Source organism: Macaca thibetana, chromosome 1 (assembly GCF_024542745.1).
Source record: "Macaca thibetana thibetana isolate TM-01 chromosome 1, ASM2454274v1, whole genome shotgun sequence".
Classification (NCBI taxonomy): domain Eukaryota; kingdom Metazoa; phylum Chordata; class Mammalia; order Primates; family Cercopithecidae; genus Macaca; species Macaca thibetana.
Genome location: NC_065578.1, coordinates 39,015,797 through 39,035,192, shown reverse-complemented (window position 1 = coordinate 39,035,192; position 19,396 = coordinate 39,015,797). Strand labels below are relative to the sequence as shown.

Below are 19,396 nucleotides of genomic sequence, written 5' to 3'. Positions count from 1 at the left end.
CTAAGTGTGAGACCCAGTGGTGTGTTAGGCAAGCTCCTACCGGCTTGGAAAAGCCAACCGCTAAATGTTTAGGGAATGTTCAAAGTAGAACAACCATGGATAACTTGAAATTGGCTATGGTAGGAGTTATTCATACCATGGACGTCAGCCAGGCGTTCCCAACTAGGCTTTCCCCACCACCCTGTTTCCTACTGGAGGTGTTTGTTTTTTGTCACCAGTGCCTCTGTGGTCGAATCCTCCCTCATCAGATACACACATCCAGCAGGTACATTCTCACCTTTGAATACCATCAGTAACAGTTGTGGAGAAAGAACCACAGGTCTCCAGGGACCCCACAGGCCTCCAGCCCTGCCAGCCCTGCGGGCTCAGGCATGCACCAGGCAGGAAGCACAGTGTACAGGCACACCCAGAGCAAGCGTCTGCCTGCCGATCCCCTGGTCATTCTCAGACACAGGGAAGTAGACGGTGGTGATTGGAGTCTTTACAGAGTTGGGATAAAATTCCAGTTAGGTCACTCAAGGCTGTGTGACTTTAGCTAAATCCCTCTCTACACTAGGGTGTTCTTAGCAAGAGGCCAGGTGCAGTGACTCACACCTGTAATCCCACTACTTTGGGAGGCTAATGCAGGAGGATTGCTTGAGTCCAGTGGGAAGGACTGGCCTGGGCAATATAGTGAGACCTCCATCTCTAGAAAAAAATCTACAAATCAGCCAGGCGTGGTGGTGCATGCCTGTAGTCCCAGCTACTCAGGAGGGTGAAGCAGAAAGAAGGATTGCCTGAGCCGAAATTGCGCCACTGCACTCCAGCCACAACTTCAGACATGTTTGCCCCCACCCAGTAGCACCTGGGGCTCCATGTGTTCTCTAACAGAGTCTTAAGGCAGAAGGGCTCAGTGAGTGGCTGAGGACACAGAAACAGGCAGCTGCTTTCCAGCTTTTATGAAAATTAATAACATTAATAGCTCACAGACATATACATACACACACATTGCTATGTACACAGTCATTAAGTTATTAATTAGGCTCTGTAAAAAAAGGTTTCTACATTAGTGTTCCGGGCTAGGCCCGATCAGTCCTTGGCATATTCACAGTGGCAGCCCCAGGGCTTTGCCTCACGGGCGGGCAGAGGGGAGGCAGGAGGCCACAGAGCAGCCAGCCCCACGGTGAGCACAGCAAGGGTCCTGGGCCGCCTCCTTGAGTCTTCAGTTCCCTTCCTAGCACCTGCAGTCCAGCTGCTGAGCAAGCCGGCAGACAGGTCCTCATCCCTCCTGTGGCCTTCCGCATTGTGGCTTCGGGCAACGTGGCGAGCCCTAGAGGATGCTAGCCAGCTCTGTGGAGTCTGTTTCTGAGCAGCCAGAGCTGCTGGCCTCGTCCCTGCAAGAGCCAGAGGAGATGGGTTGGAGGAAGCATCCATCCTTACCCCTCCCCAGCCCCACCTGCTTGCTTCCTTCCTCACGTGATCTACTGTCGGACTAAAGTGAACCACAGGACAGTTTGCTCACTCCCACTTTCAACTGTTGGTTGGTCTGTTTACTGTCCTTGCTGCACACAGGGTACTGCAAGTCCCAGAACTACACTCTCGCCTGGGCTGGTTGACGGGCTGGCATGACTCCCTCCACCCTGCCCTCTGGTTTCCCCAGATGCAGGGTTCAGGCCACACTCGAGGTCCTATGTGCCAAGAGGCTGATGAAGAGTGCAATCTCTGGAGTTGGGATGCTGAGGCTCAAACCCCATCTCTGCCCCTTTCAGCTGGGTCAGCCACTCTTCCTGCTGAAACCTCAGCTTCTTCACCTACAGAGGGGGAACCCTAAGAACCTGATATTTAGGGTTGTTGGAGGGATATGGGAGGTCATGGATGCACGCGTCCTATAACAAGCTCCTTAAGGGCAGAGATTTTTGTCTTGTTCACTAGAGCAATCAATGCCTAGCACATAGTAGGCAGCCAGTATGCATTCGTTGGATAAAGGTAAGACCACTTAACACAGTGCCTGGTGCTTACCTAAGTGTTAGAGCTGTCCAGAGAAGATGTGTGGGGGGTGAGTCTGGACTTGGCCACAGGAGACACAAATTGAGGGTTTAGAGGCAACCATGTCCCCTCCTCCAGCATCCCGTCCTCTCCCCACTCACCTCAGTGCCTGCAGGGCCTTCTTATTCTGCCGTCGCCTCTCCTCATCGATGGGGTACAGTTTGAAGAGCAGCAGGCCCAGCAGGATGAGAACTATGGGAGCCATGGTCACGAGCATGTTCAGTGTAAACTTGACACGTTCTGGCTGCGAGCAGCCACGGGTCTGGTACCCTGCAAAGCTATGGGACCCAGGGGGCAGGAGAACGGTGAAGATGGGACACCTGGGGCCTGGCCCCGTCCAGTCCCGCCCCAGGTCCCCACCCCACTCACTCCAGACTGAGGGTGGAAATGCCCAGTGACACTCCAGAGGCAAACTTGGTGAAGAAGACATAGAAGGAGAAGAAGATGGGCTCGGTTCCGTGGAAGTGAGGCTGCTTCAGATGGAAGTCGTCAATGACGTCAGGCAGCATGGACCTGCGCAGAGCAGTGACAGCCGTGAGGACCGACCCACCTAACGGGCCTCTGTGTTAATGAGAAGAGGAAGCTTCTGGAAGCTTCAGTACCATGGCTACACAGCTCAGTGAGGAGATCGCACCTTCACATGAATAAGAAAAGGCTTCTTGCTCTAGGAGGAAGTAGCCCTGCCTGGAGGTGCTCAGCGTGGCAAGTGGAGCGCCTGCCATATTATAGCCCCCATTTTTCACTCTGACTAGGTGTTCTTGCAAAGCTCACTACCTGTACAACTGTACAGGACAGACCTCCCTCACTCCTAACCTGGACCCACAGAATGGCCTGTGGGAGAACACCCCATAGAACTCTCCCCAAGGAGCTTCAAAACTGGGGACTAGGGGCTGGAGATAACCGAGGAGGGGGCCTGTATATACCTACCAGGGTAGTAAGAAGGCAGCTGCCACACTGATGCCAGCTGCCACAGCTACCACATATGTGATGATGAGGTTACTCTCCATGAGGGCCACCAAGACGAGAAATGGCACTGCTGACTAGGGAAGGGGGTGCAGGAAGATGACTCAGCTGGGAGGTTCCCCCCAGACATCCCCAACTCAACCCAGGCTCTGCTCTTCAACCCCACTCACTGAGATCCCAATATATACAGCTGTCTTCTTGCCAAACCGGGTCAGGAACCACTGCCAGATGGGAATGGTGAAAGTGGCTGAGAGCTGTGGGCAGACAAAGAGGGTTAAAGGGAGGTGCTTTAGAGCCACAGAGCCCTTCCTGCCCTTCCCAGAACCCCAAAGGGGCTCCTGGCCCTGCCCAAGAGCAGCCAGATGACATCATATGGGCAGCAACAAGATGACAGGCACCTTCGATGGCTCCCCAGGGGAGCTCAGAGCTGGTCCAGGCCTACCTCGTCTGCTGCCCTCTGAAACCTCTGAGCCAAGTTCCTGGTGTCCTCACCCTTGCTTTTGCTGTGCTCGCTATTCAAACATCTAACCTTAAACTCTTTATTTCACAGTCCTACCTACGCAAGGTCCAACCAAATATCCTGAGAAGCCTCCCTCATCCTTTCATGACCTTGGGCCAGCCTGAGAAACATCCTCTGCCTATTCCAAGAACCATTCCACAGTCTATGCCACTTCAGCCCAGGCTGCCTGCCCTTGTTCAGGTCCCACACTCACCATGATGGCCAGGAGTAGATTCTGGAATTCATTGCGGAAGCCCAAGGTGTAGGTGCAAAACAAGACAAAGTTCCCCTCCACCAGCTGGGAATGGGGAAAGGTAGGGAAGGAAATGCAAGGAAGGAGGTGATGTTGGGGCTGAGCCTCCCCAAGACATCCCCCATGCTCCAGAGACCTCTGCTCACCCCATTCCCATTACAACCCCTTCTCAGGCTAAGCATGTCACACCCCCACTCACCATGAAAGCCAAGGAGGTGAAGAGGAAGCCGGTAATAAGCTTGACGTATGGGCCATGGCTCATGACCAGCCGTAGGCCCTGGAAGTAGGCGATCGGCTCAGCCTGCTGGGCTTCATAGGGTTCTGGGGGCCAGAGGGGACAGTAAGGAAGGAGCAGAGGCCCCTCCCAAAAGCCTGAGGGCCAGGCAGAAAGACACAGTTGTCCATGCTGAGGCCTGCACCCCTTCCCAGGCACCCCCTTACCTCTCTGCTCCCGCACGCCCAGGGTCAGGATGACAGCACAGATTACATAGATACAGACAATAACCCCCGCTGCCAGCAGGTATGCCTTTTGCTATAAGGAGGTGAAGGCGACATACAAGGATGGTCAGTTTGAGCTCATCCCAGCACCCCAGTTCCAGCAGGCCCATTCAGTGATCTTGGGCCAGTAGCCAGTCCCCTCCCCTCTGGGAGCCTCCTGTCTCCATGTGTGAAACGGGAGGATCACCCCAGGCCTGCTGTTGCTTCCCAAGACTGGACAGTTAGGATTCACAACATGCTCAGAAACCAGGCTGGTGGAGTGCGGCCCTCACACCTGTAATCCCAGGAGTTTGAGACCAGCCTGGGCAACTCTACAAATAATAATAAAAAAGAAACCAGGCTGCGGAGTCTGACAGCCCAGAATTCAAATCTTCCCAAATCTCTGCAATTCACCAACTTTAAGACTCTGGGCAACTTATTCAGCCTCTCTAAGCTTCAGTTTCCTGTTCTGCAAAGTAGGTATATTGGGTCTATCAATTGTTATGTATATCAAATGCCCAACATTTACTTAATAAACACTAGCTGTTACTATCTTTAGGATGACTACAAACCACCTCATTGCTCCTTATCTCCCCAAATCCCTGCCCTGCCCAGGGCCTCACCGTTTCTCTGTGTGAGGTGGTGCCATGTGTATGGTTGGCACTTTGTGAAGCCACTGTAGAGCCATTGAGGTCCTGGAAACAAGGCGTGTCTGCTTGGCCCACGATTTGCCCCTGGATCGCCGTGCCCAGCACTGTGCCCAGCACTTCCACAGTCATCCCTGGCAGGAGAAAAGGAGGTGTTTCGGAGGGTCCTCATGGGTCGTGGGCCCAGGGAGGAAGGTCAAATGGGTGGGAGCCTAGCAGTAGCTCCAGGCAGGGTGGGTAGAGGTAGTGGAGTAGGTGACATCTTGGTCCGAACGCATATGCACCTCTCCAGGTCTCATCTGAGCAATAAGCGGATTGAGTTGTTTTTAAGATGGTTTCACACCCACACTCTAGAGCAGAGCAAAGAGCTGGACCCGCAAGGGAAGAAGTGTGGCTGGAGGGTCCCTGGAGGGTGGGGTCAGGTGGGCTGGGGAGACTCACGATAGGCGGTGGCAGAATCCCGCTCAGTCTGCTCGGTGCTGATGAACATGGTGAGAGCCGAGTAGGGAACATGGAAACACTGGCGTGGAAGACAGGCCATTGGCAGTCAGGCAGGTGGACACACCGGTGTAGCTTCCGGTACCAACCCTGGGGGGCCCAAGTACCACCCTCCTCCTGGCCCCCAGAGACACCCAGAGGAGGTACCCACACTCACCGTGACCATCGTCTCAAAGAGGCAATAGAAAAGCAGGTACCAATAGGTCTGGCCGTGTGGGAAGTCGGGCACGAACCAGATGAGGAAGTAGGAGATGACGGCCAGGGGCGTGGAGAAGATGATCCTGAGGAAGAGGAGGGTGTGAGTGAGGCTGGAGGCTGGAGGCTGGAGGCTGGAGCCCAGGAGCCAGGGCCAGCCCAGACTGCTGTGCCTCACAGGGTCCCCACAGGGAAGGAAGGTGCTCTTCCTTCCTTCCCCATACTCCTGCCATCCACCCATCCTGGGCCTCTGGGAAGACGCTGATGGCCAAGCCTAGAATGGCAGATGGTAACTTGGGCTCCCAGACCAAAATCCTAGGCATGGAGTGTCAGGTCAGACCCTGAGTCTACTCCAGAGGCACCAGCATCTAATGGGCTGAGAGGTAGGACGGGAGTCCAAGACCTCAGGTGGCTGGGCAAGGAGGCAGAGAGAAGGAACAGCCCCATCCCCCGTGTTCTCACACAGATACTCATCAACCGCACACACACACCCCATTCACACACACACACCGCATTCACACACACCCATACCCCATTCTCTCACACACACCCCATTCACACACACCCATCATTCAAACACTCACCCCCATTCACACACATACCCCACATTCACACACACCCCACATTCACACACACCCCCATTCACACACACACCCCATTCACACACACACCCCACATTCACACACACCCCCATTCACACACACCCCATTCACACACACCCATACCCCATTCTCTCACACACACCCCATTCACACACACCCATCATTCAAACACGCACCCCCATTCACACACATACCCCACATTCACACACACCCCACATTCACACACACACCCCACATTCACACACACCCCCATTCACACACACACACCCCATTCACACACACCCATACCCCATTCTCTCACACACACCCCATTCACACACACCCATCATTCAAACACACACCCCACATTCACACACACACCCCACATTCACACACACACCCCACATTCACACACACACCCATTCACACACATACCCCATTCACACACACACCCATTCACACACACACCCCACATTCACACACACCCCACATTCATACACACACCCATTCACACACATACCCCATTCACACACACACCCATTCACACACACACCCCATTCACACACACCCATCATTCACACACACCCATACCCCATTCTCTCACACACACCCCATTCACACACACCCATCATTCAAACACACACCCCACATTCACACACACACCCCACATTCACACACACACCCCATTCGCACACACCCCCATTCACACACACACCCATTCACACACACATCCCATTCACACACACACCCATTCACACACACACCCCATTTACACACACCCCCATTCACATACACCCCCATTCACACACACCCCACATTCACACACACCCCACATTCACACACACACCCATTCACACACACACACACACACACACACACAGGGAAGCTGGCATGATGGGGAGAGGCCAGCTCCAAGCAAAGGAGAACTGAAGTCCTAGGTGGGCAAACATCTGTCTTCCCTGTGTGAGTTCCACACCATCACAAGGGGTTAGACCGCAGGATGGACTAACTTCATGGCATCAGTATAGCAAGGCAGCACAGGCCATGGTAAAGAGAAAGGCCTTTGAGCCACTCTTCAGGGATTCCATTCTAGCTCCACCAACTAACTATAAAACTCAGTCTTGGGAGTTATTTAAATTATCTGAAGCTTGCCTCATTTCCTCAGAAGTTCCAACTATGGGCTGGGCGCTATTCTAATTACTTAGGATAACCAGAGAACAGATATAAAATTATTGCCCTTGTGGAACTTACATACTAGTTGGCAAACAGAAATTTAACATAATTTAAAAGTTATATATATCATTCAACCTTCATAAGGAATAAAATTCTGACACACGCTACAACATAGATGAACCTTGAGGACATTAAGCCAAGGAAAATCAGCCAGACGCAAAAAGATAAATATTGTATAATTTCACTCATGAGGTACCTAGAGTGGTCAAATTCATGAAGAAAGTTGAATAGTGGTTGCTAGGAGATGTAGGGAGAGGGGAGTGGGGAGTTAGTGTCTAATAGGTACAGAGCTTCACTTTGGAAGGATGTAATGGATGGATGGTGGTCACAAAGTAAATGTACTTAGGCTGGGTGCGGTGGCTCATGCCTGTAATCCCAGCACTTTGGGAGACCGAGGCGAGTGGATCACCTGAGGTCAGGAGTTCGAGACCAGCCTGCCCAACATGGCGAAACCCCCGTCTCTACTAAAAATACTAAAAATTAGCCGGGCGTGGTGGCACACACCTGTAGTCCCAGCTCCTCAGGAGGCTGAAGCAGGAGAATCACCTGAACCTGGGAGGCAGAGGTTACAGTGAGCCAAGATCGCGCCACTGCACTCCAGCCTGGTGACAGAGTGAGGCCCTGTCTCAAACAAACAAACTCCTTGATCATTACATCCTTAATGTGGAATGTTAAAACTGCACTGCCCAAAAAAGAAATATTAGAGAACCGACAGGTTAGTATCCTCGCTGTACCAAAAACAAAAACAAAAAACCGAAATGAATGTACTTAATGCCACTGAACTATACACTTAAAATGGCTATAATGGCAGTGGCACATGCCTGTTGTCCCAGCTACTTGGGAAACTGAGGCTAGAGGATTGCTTTTCCCCAGGAGTTTGAGTCCAGCCTGTGCAACATAGCAAGACTCTGTCTCGTAAACATTTTTTTAAGGTTATGGTAAATTTTATGTTACATATACTTTATCATAGTTTTACAAAAGTGTTATATAACGTGTTGGGAGATGAGTGCTATGAAGAAAAGAAATAAAGCTGGCTCCAGGGGCTTAGAGTAAGGATGCAGTTCACAACTGGATGGACAGGGTAGGCCTTACTGAGAAGTTGGCATCCATGCCAAGGCCAGAATGAAAGGAGAGAATTGGCCTTTTAGACATCTGAGGCAAGAGTGGGCCAGGCAAAGGGAATAGTCAGTGCAAAGGCCTTCGGATAGGTACGTATCAGCAGGTCTGAGGAAGAGCAAGGCCAGGAGGGCTGGAGTGAAGAGAACGGGGAGATAGAATTAGGAGATGAGGCGGGAGTGGAAATGGAACTCCCGAAAGGCCATTATAGGTGCCTTGGCTTTAGTTCACAGGATCGAAGTAACTTTGAGACTTGGTTGATACTAAAATGTCAAACAGTGTTTGGGACACTAAGTGCTATAATGATCACATCAGGGAAGCCCAGCAGGAGAGCTGGCATGTGTAACTAATGCAGGCCACACCAGGGGAGCTGCAGAAAGCCCTGGGCTGGGGAGGAGACCTCAGGCCCAACTGTTGCTTGACACCTAGTCTCTCACACAGTGGCTTTGAGAACTCCAGAGAAAGTGACTGTCAAAGTCTTTCTGATTTGGCCAGGAATGGTGGCTCACACCTGTAATCCCAGCACTTCAGGAGGCTGAGGCAGGAATATTGCTTGAGGCTGGGAGTTTAAGACCAGCCTGGGCAACATAGCAAGACCCCATCTCTATACATGTGTGTGTGTTTTAATTAAAAAAAAAAGGAAAAGGGCTGGGCACAGTGGCTCATGCCTGTAATCCCAGCACTTTGGGAGGCCGAGGCAGGCAGATCACGAGGTCAGGAGATCAAGACCATCCTGGCTAACATGGTGAAACCCCGTCTCTATTAAAAGTAAAAAAATTAGCCAGACATGGTGGTGGGTATCTGTAGTCCCAGCTACTCAGGAGCCTGAGGCAGGAGAATGGTGTGAATCCGAGAGGTGGAGCTTGCAGTGAGCTGAGATCACACCACTGCACTCCAGCCTGGGCAACAGAGCGAGACTCCAACTCGAAAAAAGAAAGGGAAAAGAGGCTGGGCGTGGTGGCTCACGCCTGTAATCCCAGCACTTTGGGAGGCCGAGACGGGCAGATCACGAGGTCAGGAGATCGAGACCATCCTGGCTAACACGGTGAAACCCCGTCTCTACTAAAAAATACAAAAAACTAGCCGGGCGAGATGGCGGGCGCCTATAGTCCCAGCTACTCGGGAGGCTGAGGCAGGAGAATGGCGTGAACCCGGGAGGCGGAGCTTGCAGTGAGCTGAGATCCGGCCACTGCACTCCAGCCTGGGCGACAGAGCCAGACTCCGTCTCAAAAAAAAAAAAAAAAAAAAAAAAGAAAGGGAAAAGAAAAGTCTTCCTGGTTTCAAGAAGAGGATTTAAATGGAGACTCAGAACAGGGGCTGCCCTGAGGCCCAGAAGGAGAGAGGGCTACATGGCTCACAAATCCTGACAGACCCAGTTTCTTCCTATACTGAAAGGAAAGGGGGTTCCAGGTCTCCAGGCCTGACCTGAGGAGGGGTCAGGTGGTATGGATGGGGAGGTCTGGCCAGGCATCGTGGCTCCTGCCTTTAATTCCAGCACTTAGGGAGGCAGAGACAGGAGAATAGCTTGAGCCCAGGAGTTTGAGACTAGCCTGAGCAACATAGCTAGACCCCATTCTCCACAAAAAGGAAAAAAAGTTTGCACACCAGCCTTCAGCCCACAAGCCATCCCACGTGCACGCATACACAGGCACCACCAGACACAGAAGCACACGCACAAAGGTAGCTGCTAGATCGGAAACCGGCCTGAAGGGCTCCCAGCAACTTCCCCAAGCTGGCTGCCACACCTGCCCAGCAAGAGTCGCTCAGTTCCTACACGCCACAGGGAGGGCCTGCCCACCTCCACCTCTCCTGAATCTGTCTCCTCAGGGAACAAGAGCTCCTCATCAGCCTTTGTCAAACACTCCATCCTCTGCTTATAGGCAGCTGAGCAGCTGCTGCTGAGGAACCCAGTGTGACTGGGAGTAACCCGGCCTTCAGCCACCATGCCTGGGAGTAGCCGCCTCCCATTGGCTGGGCCTCATGAGGCGATGTGGCAGTAGAGCCTCGCCTTCTACTGGCTGCCAGGGAGGCGGGCACAGGGCCAAGTCTCCTGGGCTGGCGCCGGGGGAGCCCTGAGCAGCCCACACAGGTAAGGCAGGCTGTCCTGCCCCCGGCCCTGAAGACTGGATCAAAGGCTCCAACCTGGGCCTTAGCCAGGGACTGGCAGGATTGGGGTGGGTGGGGGGCCTCGTGGGAAAGGAAGCTGTAGTGGGGGAAGGGGTTGCGGGAAGAGCTTTGAAGGCCGGAGGCCAGGTATGGGCGCCCCTGGGGCAGGAAGGCGCCCACTTAAGCCTGGATGGGCTGGAGATGAAAGGGGTATGCCCCCCCACGCCCTGAAGCAGGATGTCCTGGAGGGAACCAGAGTCCCCGCCTGACAGCCTATCCTGTACGGCTCCCCTGCCGTCTGATCCATGGCACCACCTCCCCCTACTTTGCCCCACAGCCTGAAACTGAGTAGCACAGGCTTTGTACCAAGGGAAAAGGTAATTTACGTCATCCAAGGTGCCAAAGGTTATGGGTTTGCTACCCCATTCCAGGTATTACCCCATCCCCTGCTCTGCCAGGAGCCACCCTGAAGGAGGCCAAATTATATATCACTGTGCTATTGGATGGTGCCACAGGGAGGCAGAGATGCAGCAGGCTGGGCCTGAAGTCTAACTCCCAGCCCAGGATTCCGCAGTTCGCCTGGTGTGGCCTGTACTAGGGACCACATGCCAGCTCTCCTGTTGAGCATCCCTGATGTGGTCATCATAGCGCTTAGCGTCCCAAGCACTGCTTGGTATTTTAATATCAACTTATTTAAGTCTCAAAATTACATCAACCTTATGAAGTAGAATTAAGCCAGGTACTGTTCTAAGAATGTCAATAATAATAATAATTCAGCACAACTCTGTGAAATAGACATAATTAATATCCCCATTTTATAGATGAAGAAACTTGGTACTCAGAGATGTGAAGTGGCTCAGCTCTAAGTAGGGAAATTGGGATTTAAAGCCAGGCAGGGGCCAGGCATAGTGGCTCATACCTGTAATCCTAACACTTTGGGAGGCTGAGGTGGGAGGACACCTTGAGCCCAGGAATGCAAGCCCAGCCTAGGCAACATAGTGGGACGCTGTCTTTACACTAATAATTTTAAAAGATTAACCAGGTGTAGTGGCACATGCCTGTAGTCCCAGCTACTCGAGAGGCTGAGGTGGGAGGATCACTTGAGCCCAGGAGCTCTAGGCTACAGTGAGTTATGATCACACCACTGCACTCAAGCCTGGGTGACAGAGGGAGATCCTGTCTCAAGAAAAACAGAAAGAGAGAAAGAGAGAAAGAGAGAGAGAGAGAGAGAAAGAGAGAAAGAAAGAGAGAAAATAAAATAAGCCCAGGCAGGCTGGCTCCAGAGTACAACTGCTTAACCACTCTGAAGTACTACCTCAGCCACTGTGGGAAGTGATAGAGTGGGAGAATTCAGAATTCCAGCTTCACCAAGGGGAATGAGTAGACCCTGGGAAGGAATGAGGCCTGAGCTGCCCAGCCTAGCACTTTGGCTGGCCTGGAAATGGACTGGCTGAGCATGCCAGTGTCCATGCTCAGGGTAGCTGATGCCTCGGATGGGGTTTCGACACCCTTGGACTTTTAACTCCTTCTCCTCACCCCCCAGCCTGTGACAAGACAGAGAGAAGGAACAAGGAGAGGATATGCTGGAAGTCCTGTCTTGTGCCACCTCAAAGGAACATCTTCTACTCACCAAGGCATAAGGCGACCCAGGCAGGTCCAGGAGGATTTGCTGATGCAGAAGCCCACCAGGGGGTCTGTGATGGCATCCCAGGCTCGGCCCACAAACAGGATGATGGAGGCAGAAAAAGGGCCCACCTGGAATGGGGAGAAGCAAAAGACAACTTCCTCGTCCTTCTACTCACCTCAACTCTCACTGGTAGGCGGAAGCGGAGGCTCCTTCCCTATCTCAGCCAGGATCTTGTGACCCTGAGCTGCTCCTACGTGGACCTTACACATCTTCATTTGCCTTGTTAATAACGACAACAGCATTTCTCCAGTAACAGTAGCACTGGGTGCCTCTATAGAAGCTTTCTCACATCTGTCCCCTTGATTGCTTCCCTCCACTGCCCTTGAAAACATTCCCATCAGCTCAAATGAATCCACGAACATTTCCTTCCCTCCCTCTCAGCCCTGAGCCCCTGACCACCTGGTATCAGAATGAGCATTCGCGGGATGAACACAGTGTGCTTCAGTGTCCCCATCTGTATAATGGGAGTTATGAGCTCTACCTTACAGATTCAAGCTGTATCTTGGATGTGGAAAAAGAAGCCTATAGATGCTTTTTAAAAAGGGACTTGTCACTACCCACTCAAGCTATCCCCCTCTGTTACCCCAAACCCCCTAGGCCCTAAATACAGACTCTCCAGACTCCTCCTCATCCATCAAAGCCCTACTATTGCTATTTCTCTGGGGAGTGGGTATTCTTCCCCATACCGTAGTCTCCCCAGCCTGACCCCCCAACCCCAGCTCTAACACCCACTACAACAGGTTTACACTTTGACGGCAGGTTCCTCATATTTATACCCTACTCAAGGCCCAGCCCATGGGAGTTACTCAAAAATTAGCTGCTGAAATTTTTTGTTCTTTCTGGAGCTCAGTGTTCCCCGTCTGTAAAGGGATACAACTAAGACTCGATGCTTGCCAAGTTAGATGCTACATAGAAGACAGCCGGTGCAGGAGCCCCGGTAGCCATGGCTATTCTGCCTCCCACTCTCCCATCCAGACAGAGTGAATTCTCAGGATGCCAGGCTTCTGGCCAAGGCTTCTCAATGCACGGAATAGCCCTGTTTCACCCTAAGTACCCCTCCCAGTCAAAGACCCTGTGTACTGGGGCATTCTAAATTAGCCTAGCATCTAGGCGCCCCTCTGCTCCTCAGGTAACGGTGGGATGCATCTTGTCCACAAGCCTGGCAACAGCCACCAACCCCTGAGCCAAGCCAGCTGACTACCTCCCAGCCAGGGACACAGTGTGCCAGTCTCTTCTAAGAACAGCATCCCCAGCAGGTCCCATTCTCCCTCATTCTACTGCCTACCCCTTCAGGCTCTGTTGCTCTTGCCAGGCAAGGAGGAGTTGCCAGACCTTTCCAGCAGAGACTCCTGGGGTGGAGAGACTCCCCTCGTGGATACCTTCCAGGGTCTTCTCATTTCTTGCCCACTGACTCTGAGAGGCAGCAAAGTAGGGATTTGAGGTCCCATTTCACAGATGGGGAAAACTGAGCGAACTGACCCGGGGTGCATAGTCTTTCCCACCTCAGGATGCTGAAGGAGCCCTCGAAGGCTTAGACCACTCACCTGAGCCACATCCAATAGGTAGATCTGAAGGAAGAAACCCAGGGCACAGCCTGTCACCTGGTAGGGGGCTCCCCCAAGTGCATAGCAAAGCTTGCTGCAAACAGACAACTGCTGTTTCTTCTTTTTCGGTTCTTTCTGGGAAGAGGAGAAAAAGATGAAAGGCCCAGGTCCTGGCCTCCATCCAAGAAGGTTCCACAGGAAGGACCGTCCCTCTGACCAACTCTACCAGAACAAACAACTCTACTTTGACCTGTTCCTACCCAGGAGATCCCACTTTTTTTTTTTTTTTTTTTTTGAGACGCGGTCTTGCTCTGTCGCCCAGGCTGGAGTGCAGTGGCACGATCTCGACTCACTGCAAGCTCCACCTCCCGGGTTCACACCATTCTCCTGCCTCAGCCTCCGGAGAAACTAGAACTACAGGTGCCTGCTACCACGCCTGGCTAATTTTTTGTATTTTTTGTAGAGACGGGGTTTCACCGTGTTAGCCAGGATGGTCTCGATCTCCGAGATCCCACTTTCTGCAAGAGAAAGGTGTTCTCCATTCTTAGGAACCTGGAAAAGGGGAATCCATACTTGTGTGAAAGTTGACCCTAAGCCACCTCCCTCCTGGAGATTCTAAGGAAACTTATCAGCCCACCATCCCTAAAGAACTCCTCCCAAGGCCTCGGCCACTGCTCCTTTCCAAGTTGCAGGAGCAGCATGCTCCAGCAGCGGACCTGTCCCCACCTGGCACCAGCTGCCACAACCTGAAAATCTGCTTGCTGCCAAGAGCTGCCTGAGCCCAGCCCAGGCTCCTGCCCTGCCTCAGAGACAAGATCCACCTGCCTACTCCTGGTGAGCGCTCTAGAGAGCTGTGGGGGCCCGGCCCAGCTAGCTGCAGGCACAGCTGTTCCACCTATCCCAGAGCATCCCTGACCACTATAGGCAACCAGAGCTTCAGGCAAACCCAGGAACCGTCCTGCCCTCCAACTTCCCGACCCATCGCCCTCCATCCCCGAGCTCCTAGAGGACCTTGGAGAGGGAGGAAAGGCCTCCAGGCCTGAGCCCTCTCCGGGTGGGGCACTAGGGAGGTTGGGTTGCCCAGGGAAAGTAGATATTACTCATACATAGTAACAGCATAATTGCTCACCCAGTTCCTTCCAAGGATCAGTTAATAAAATTAAAAGGAAAAGGCAGTCACCTCCCACAAAGGTATCTATTGCCTGAGATCCCTTCCTAGGGGGCCGCCTCATTTTATTTGGTCCTTCAATAAGTCCCCAGGGCTGGGGATGGGGTGGATGGTCTCGATGCGCAAAGCACCGTTCCCGCGCGAACATCTACATTCAGACAAATGCCTGAGGGACGCGGCTCCTTTAAGAGCAGAGCCCTTGTTCTTATGAATGAACTTGAGCGGCCCTAACCGCAGAGTAGAGGCGCAAGCGTACGTGGGTGAGGTGGAAGGTAGGGGATGAGAGAGATGGGGAACTAAACGGAGTTTCCCAGATATCTGGAGTCATTTCTGGCGTATGGGGTGGCAAGCCCCAGCCGCTCAGCACGGAAGAATGGAAACTGGCTAGGCAGAGCCAGAATCACATGGGGCTGCCGGCAGAGCCTCTCCGCAGAGCGCGGAGTGCGGGTGAGCAAAGGGGGGCGACGGCGCCCACAGCTTTTCTCCGTCACCCCCTGCCCCTGGCACCCCCAGGTCCTCTCTGGCCCGTAGGCTTCCTGTCCCCGGCTATCCCAAGGGTCCCCTAACCAGACTGACCCCTCGACGCTCCCGATCCCCCATTTCCGCCTACTCGCTCCCCTCGCCCTCCACGCGGGGTGCCGGGCCCTCACCTTCACCTGGGCCGGGCGTTCAGTGGCTTGGAGGATGCTGGTGGGCAGCAGCCCTGCCGCGGAGCCGCTCTCGGCGCCTTCTCCTTTGGCCATGACCCGCGGGCCACGCCGCCTGGCCGGGTCGACGGGATGCTCCTCTGACCCGCAGGCCGCCTCTCCTCCCAAGCTCGCGTCGTAGCAGCCTTAGCCACGGTCGCCGCGCGCTAGCCAAGCCGGCTGGCAGGCGAGGCACGCACTCTGCTGCACACCCCCTCCGCGCCTCTTATAGTTCTGCCCAGCCCTCTCGGGTGCGGCCAATCCCCGAGCCCTGCTGCCCTGCCTCCAGCCAATCCCGTCGCCCGCCCCCCCCCCGCGCCCCCCCCCTCCCCGCCTCGGCCGGCGGCTCTGTGCCACCGAGCCACGTTCTCCAAGCCCCGGAACCGGCATCTGCCTGTGCTGGCTCCTAGCAATCGAGAAGCAGGCCGCGAGACCTCCCAGACACGCGTGAGGAAACCGAGGCCCCAGGCTGGAAGTGATCTGCCCGAGGTCCCCGATCTGCCCGAGGTCCCCGAGGTCCCCAAAGTCCGACTCTCCCTGAGTCAGGCCTACCACACATGACTTCTGACCCCCAGGCCTAGGAAAGCTAGGGGCTCTGAAGCCCACTTTAAAACCTGGAGTCAGGGAGTGTCTCCTTCTCCTTCAAGTCTAGAGGATGTACACTAACACTTTCCCTCCCAATGCCTCTCTCTCATCCCCGAAGACACACCATTCCCCCGTCCTGCCCTTGGCATCCGGGCAATAGGGAGAAAGATGAAGCAATCCAGAGGCTGCCCCCCTGCCGGCAGGGAGCTCCCAAGTCGTGGAGAGAAGCCCGGGCTACGCCCACTAGTACACTATGACAACAGTGGCCTTTTATGGATAGCTTCCTCCATGCTTAATATGATCTCTTTCGGCCCTCAAAAACCACCAAGTGAGGGTGGTACTATTATTATCCCCATTTTACAGCACAGGAAAGGGAAACATGGAGAAGTGAAACAACTGTTATGTGGCAGAGCCAGGCCTGAAAGGTTTTGTCCGATTCCAAAGCAGTTGCTCTCAACAGCGCTGCTCTATCCCTCTTAGCATAAATTACAGAAGGCTGAATGGGGTGTATGTGTCTCCCCAACAAGAAGCCCTACAAGGCTCCAGAGGCACTGAGGGTTGAAATAGGAAAGTTTTGAAAAAGACAATGCCCAGAAATGTGGTCCTCAAAAGAAGGTGGGAGGGCATTAGTTTGGAACAGAAGGCAGGCACAGATGCCAGAAAAGAACAATCTTTAATTCCAGCTCTGAGTCCCTTATGTCAACGTCACCCCAGTCTTTCCAGTTCTCTGATTAGTGAAGGGGCTGCTGGAACTCTCAAAGGCCACCCACTTGGTTCCTGTGCTCCTTAATGTCAGCCTCTTTTTTCTTTTCTTTAAATCTCTGATTGCAGGGAGCAGAGATAAGGTATATCTGCCCCAGGATGGTCACACCGTGCTCCCTCACACGCCAGCAGATCCCATCTGGGCACACAGCTCTTGGCCATTGCTGAGCAGAAGAGAGCCAAGTAAGGCAGTGAATACTGTGGAAAGGGAATGGCTGGCCCCATGACTCCAAGCTGTGTGACACTGTTCTGTCTCTTTTCCCCTCTCCAAGCTTGGTTAGCTAAGGTGTACTCTACAATCTCTTCCAGCCCCCAAATCTTCTCTCCCACACAATCACATCATATCACAAGTAATCTGTATCCCCCCGGTAGACAATGAGCTCCTCAGGTAGGAACCACATCTTTTTCACTTCTGCATCCCCACTAACTAGCTTAGGGCCTGAATTATTGTGTTCACTGAATGAATGTTCAGTCTTCCCCTGCTAAGGTACAAGCACACAGAAGCCCATCAGGAAAAGCCCTAAGTGTCTCCATTTACTAGCTGTGCAGCTGACCCTGAACAACTCAGTTAACCTCCCTGTGTAAAATGGCGATATTAATAGTAGCTACTGGCCAGGTGCCCTGGCTCACGCCTGTAATCCCAGCACTTTGGGAGGCTGAGGTGGGCAGATCACAAAATCAGGAGTTCGAAACCAGCCTGGCCAATATGGTGAAACCCTGTCTCAACTAAAAATACAAAAATTAGCCGGGTATGGTGGGGCGCACCTGTAGTCCCAGGTACTCAGGAGGCTGAGGCAGAAGAATCACTGAAACCCAGGAGGCGGAGGTTGCAGTGAGCCGAGATCGTGCCACTGCTCTCCAGCCTGGGTGACAGAGCAAGACTCTGTCTTTAAAAAAAAAAAAAAAAAAAAATTTAATAGTAGCTACCTAATAGATTTGTTTTGGGGATGAAACAAGAAAATGGCACAGGAAAAATTTAGCACAAGTGCCTGGGAGCTGAAACTGGGCTGGTCCCCCTCCTGGCCTGATTCCAGTCTGTCAGTGTAGCAACGCAAGATTCCAGATATGGCCTGACCAAGCCAGCACAATAGGCCTATTATTTTTTCCAGTCTGGACGCGACACATTGTTAATGCAGCCTAAGACTGCTGGGCTTCAGAGCCTTTCTCTCCCATGATTAGTTCCCATCAGGTTGTGGTCAACTAAATCATTCAGATCCTTTTCACCGGAGCTGGGGTCAAGTCAGGTCTCTCCCCCATCCTCTGCTTTCTGTAATGTCTTGAAGCTCACAACAGAACAATGTCATCTTGCTTATTCCAGCCTGTCGAAATTGTTGTGAATGCTGGTTCTATGGCTCACTGTTTTCTCTCGCTCTAAATTTAGATCCATCCCTTGCAACTTCAACTCCACCAGCCATGTTGTTGGTCAGGACAGGGCCCCATAATGCAGCACTAGAGACACTCACTGTCACCACTAACTGAATCAGGGCACCGCCAATGCAACAGCTCCCAAATATCAAGTAGCCACTGGTATGCAGGGCAGTGTGCCCCTTAAGTGCTTTAAATATACTATTTTTTTTTCTTGATATCTCATTTAGTCCCAACACTACCACTGGGGAGAGTCGTTTTTATTACCCTCATTTTATTTATTTTTATTTCATTTTCTTAGAGATAGGGTCTTGCTCTCTCACCCAGGCTGGAATGCAGTAGCACGCACGATCATAGCTCACTGCAGCCTTGGATTCCTCAGCTCAAGTGATGTGATTAGGCTTTGTGTCCCCAGCCAGATCTCACCTTGAATTGTAATCGTAATAATCTCCATACTCCCGCAGTCCCCATATGTCAAGGGAGAGACCAGGTAAAGGTGACTGAATCATGGGAATGGTTTCCCCCATGCTGTTCTCATGACAGTGAGTGAGTTGTCACAAGATCTGATGGTTATATAAGGGGCTCTTCCCCCTTTGCTCAGCACTTCTCCTTACTGCTGCTTTGTGAAAAAGATGCCAGCTGTGTGCAGTGGCTCACGCCTGTAATCCCAGCACTTTAGGAGGATGAGACAGGTGGATCACTTGAGGTCAGGAGTTTGAGACGAGCCTGGTTGGCCAGGCATGGTGGCTCACGCCTGTAAACCCAGCACTCTGGGAGGCCGAGGCGGGCGGATCACGCGGTCAGGAGATGGAGACCATCCTGGCTAACACAGTGAAAACCCTGTCTCTACTAAAAAATACAAAAAATTAGCCGGGCGTGGTGGCGGGCGCCTGCAGTCCCAGCTACTCGGGAGGCTGAGGCAGGAGAATGGCGTGAACCCGGGAGGCGGAGCTTGCAGTGAGCCAAGATAGCGCCACTGCGCTTTTGCCTGGGCAACAGAACGAGA

General features: G+C 52.9%; 3 protein-coding genes across 3 annotated transcripts in view; 1 reads left to right on the top strand and 2 right to left on the bottom strand.

The window, feature by feature from the left end:
• Positions 1-19,396, top strand: part of NT5C1A (5'-nucleotidase, cytosolic IA) — a 569,993-nt gene that overhangs the window by 253,504 nt on the left and 297,093 nt on the right. The window lies entirely within an intron of this gene.
• The window catches only part of CAP1 (cyclase associated actin cytoskeleton regulatory protein 1), a 381,786-nt gene that overhangs the window by 97,113 nt on the left and 265,277 nt on the right, over positions 1-19,396 (bottom strand). The gene's annotated exons all lie outside the window — the stretch shown is intronic.
• On the bottom strand, positions 924-15,909 carry MFSD2A (MFSD2 lysolipid transporter A, lysophospholipid). The gene is made up of 14 exons (XM_050798944.1): positions 15,643-15,909; positions 13,825-13,959; positions 12,224-12,348; positions 5,520-5,643; positions 5,306-5,384; positions 4,841-4,998; positions 4,182-4,272; positions 3,940-4,061; positions 3,702-3,785; positions 3,159-3,242; positions 2,953-3,065; positions 2,395-2,538; positions 2,127-2,303; positions 924-1,373 (listed from the first exon to the last, which is right to left on the bottom strand). Exons 1-14 carry the CDS (start codon positions 15,733-15,735, stop codon positions 1,310-1,312), a joined length of 1,593 nt encoding a protein of 530 aa, XP_050654901.1. The 5' UTR covers positions 15,736-15,909; the 3' UTR covers positions 924-1,309.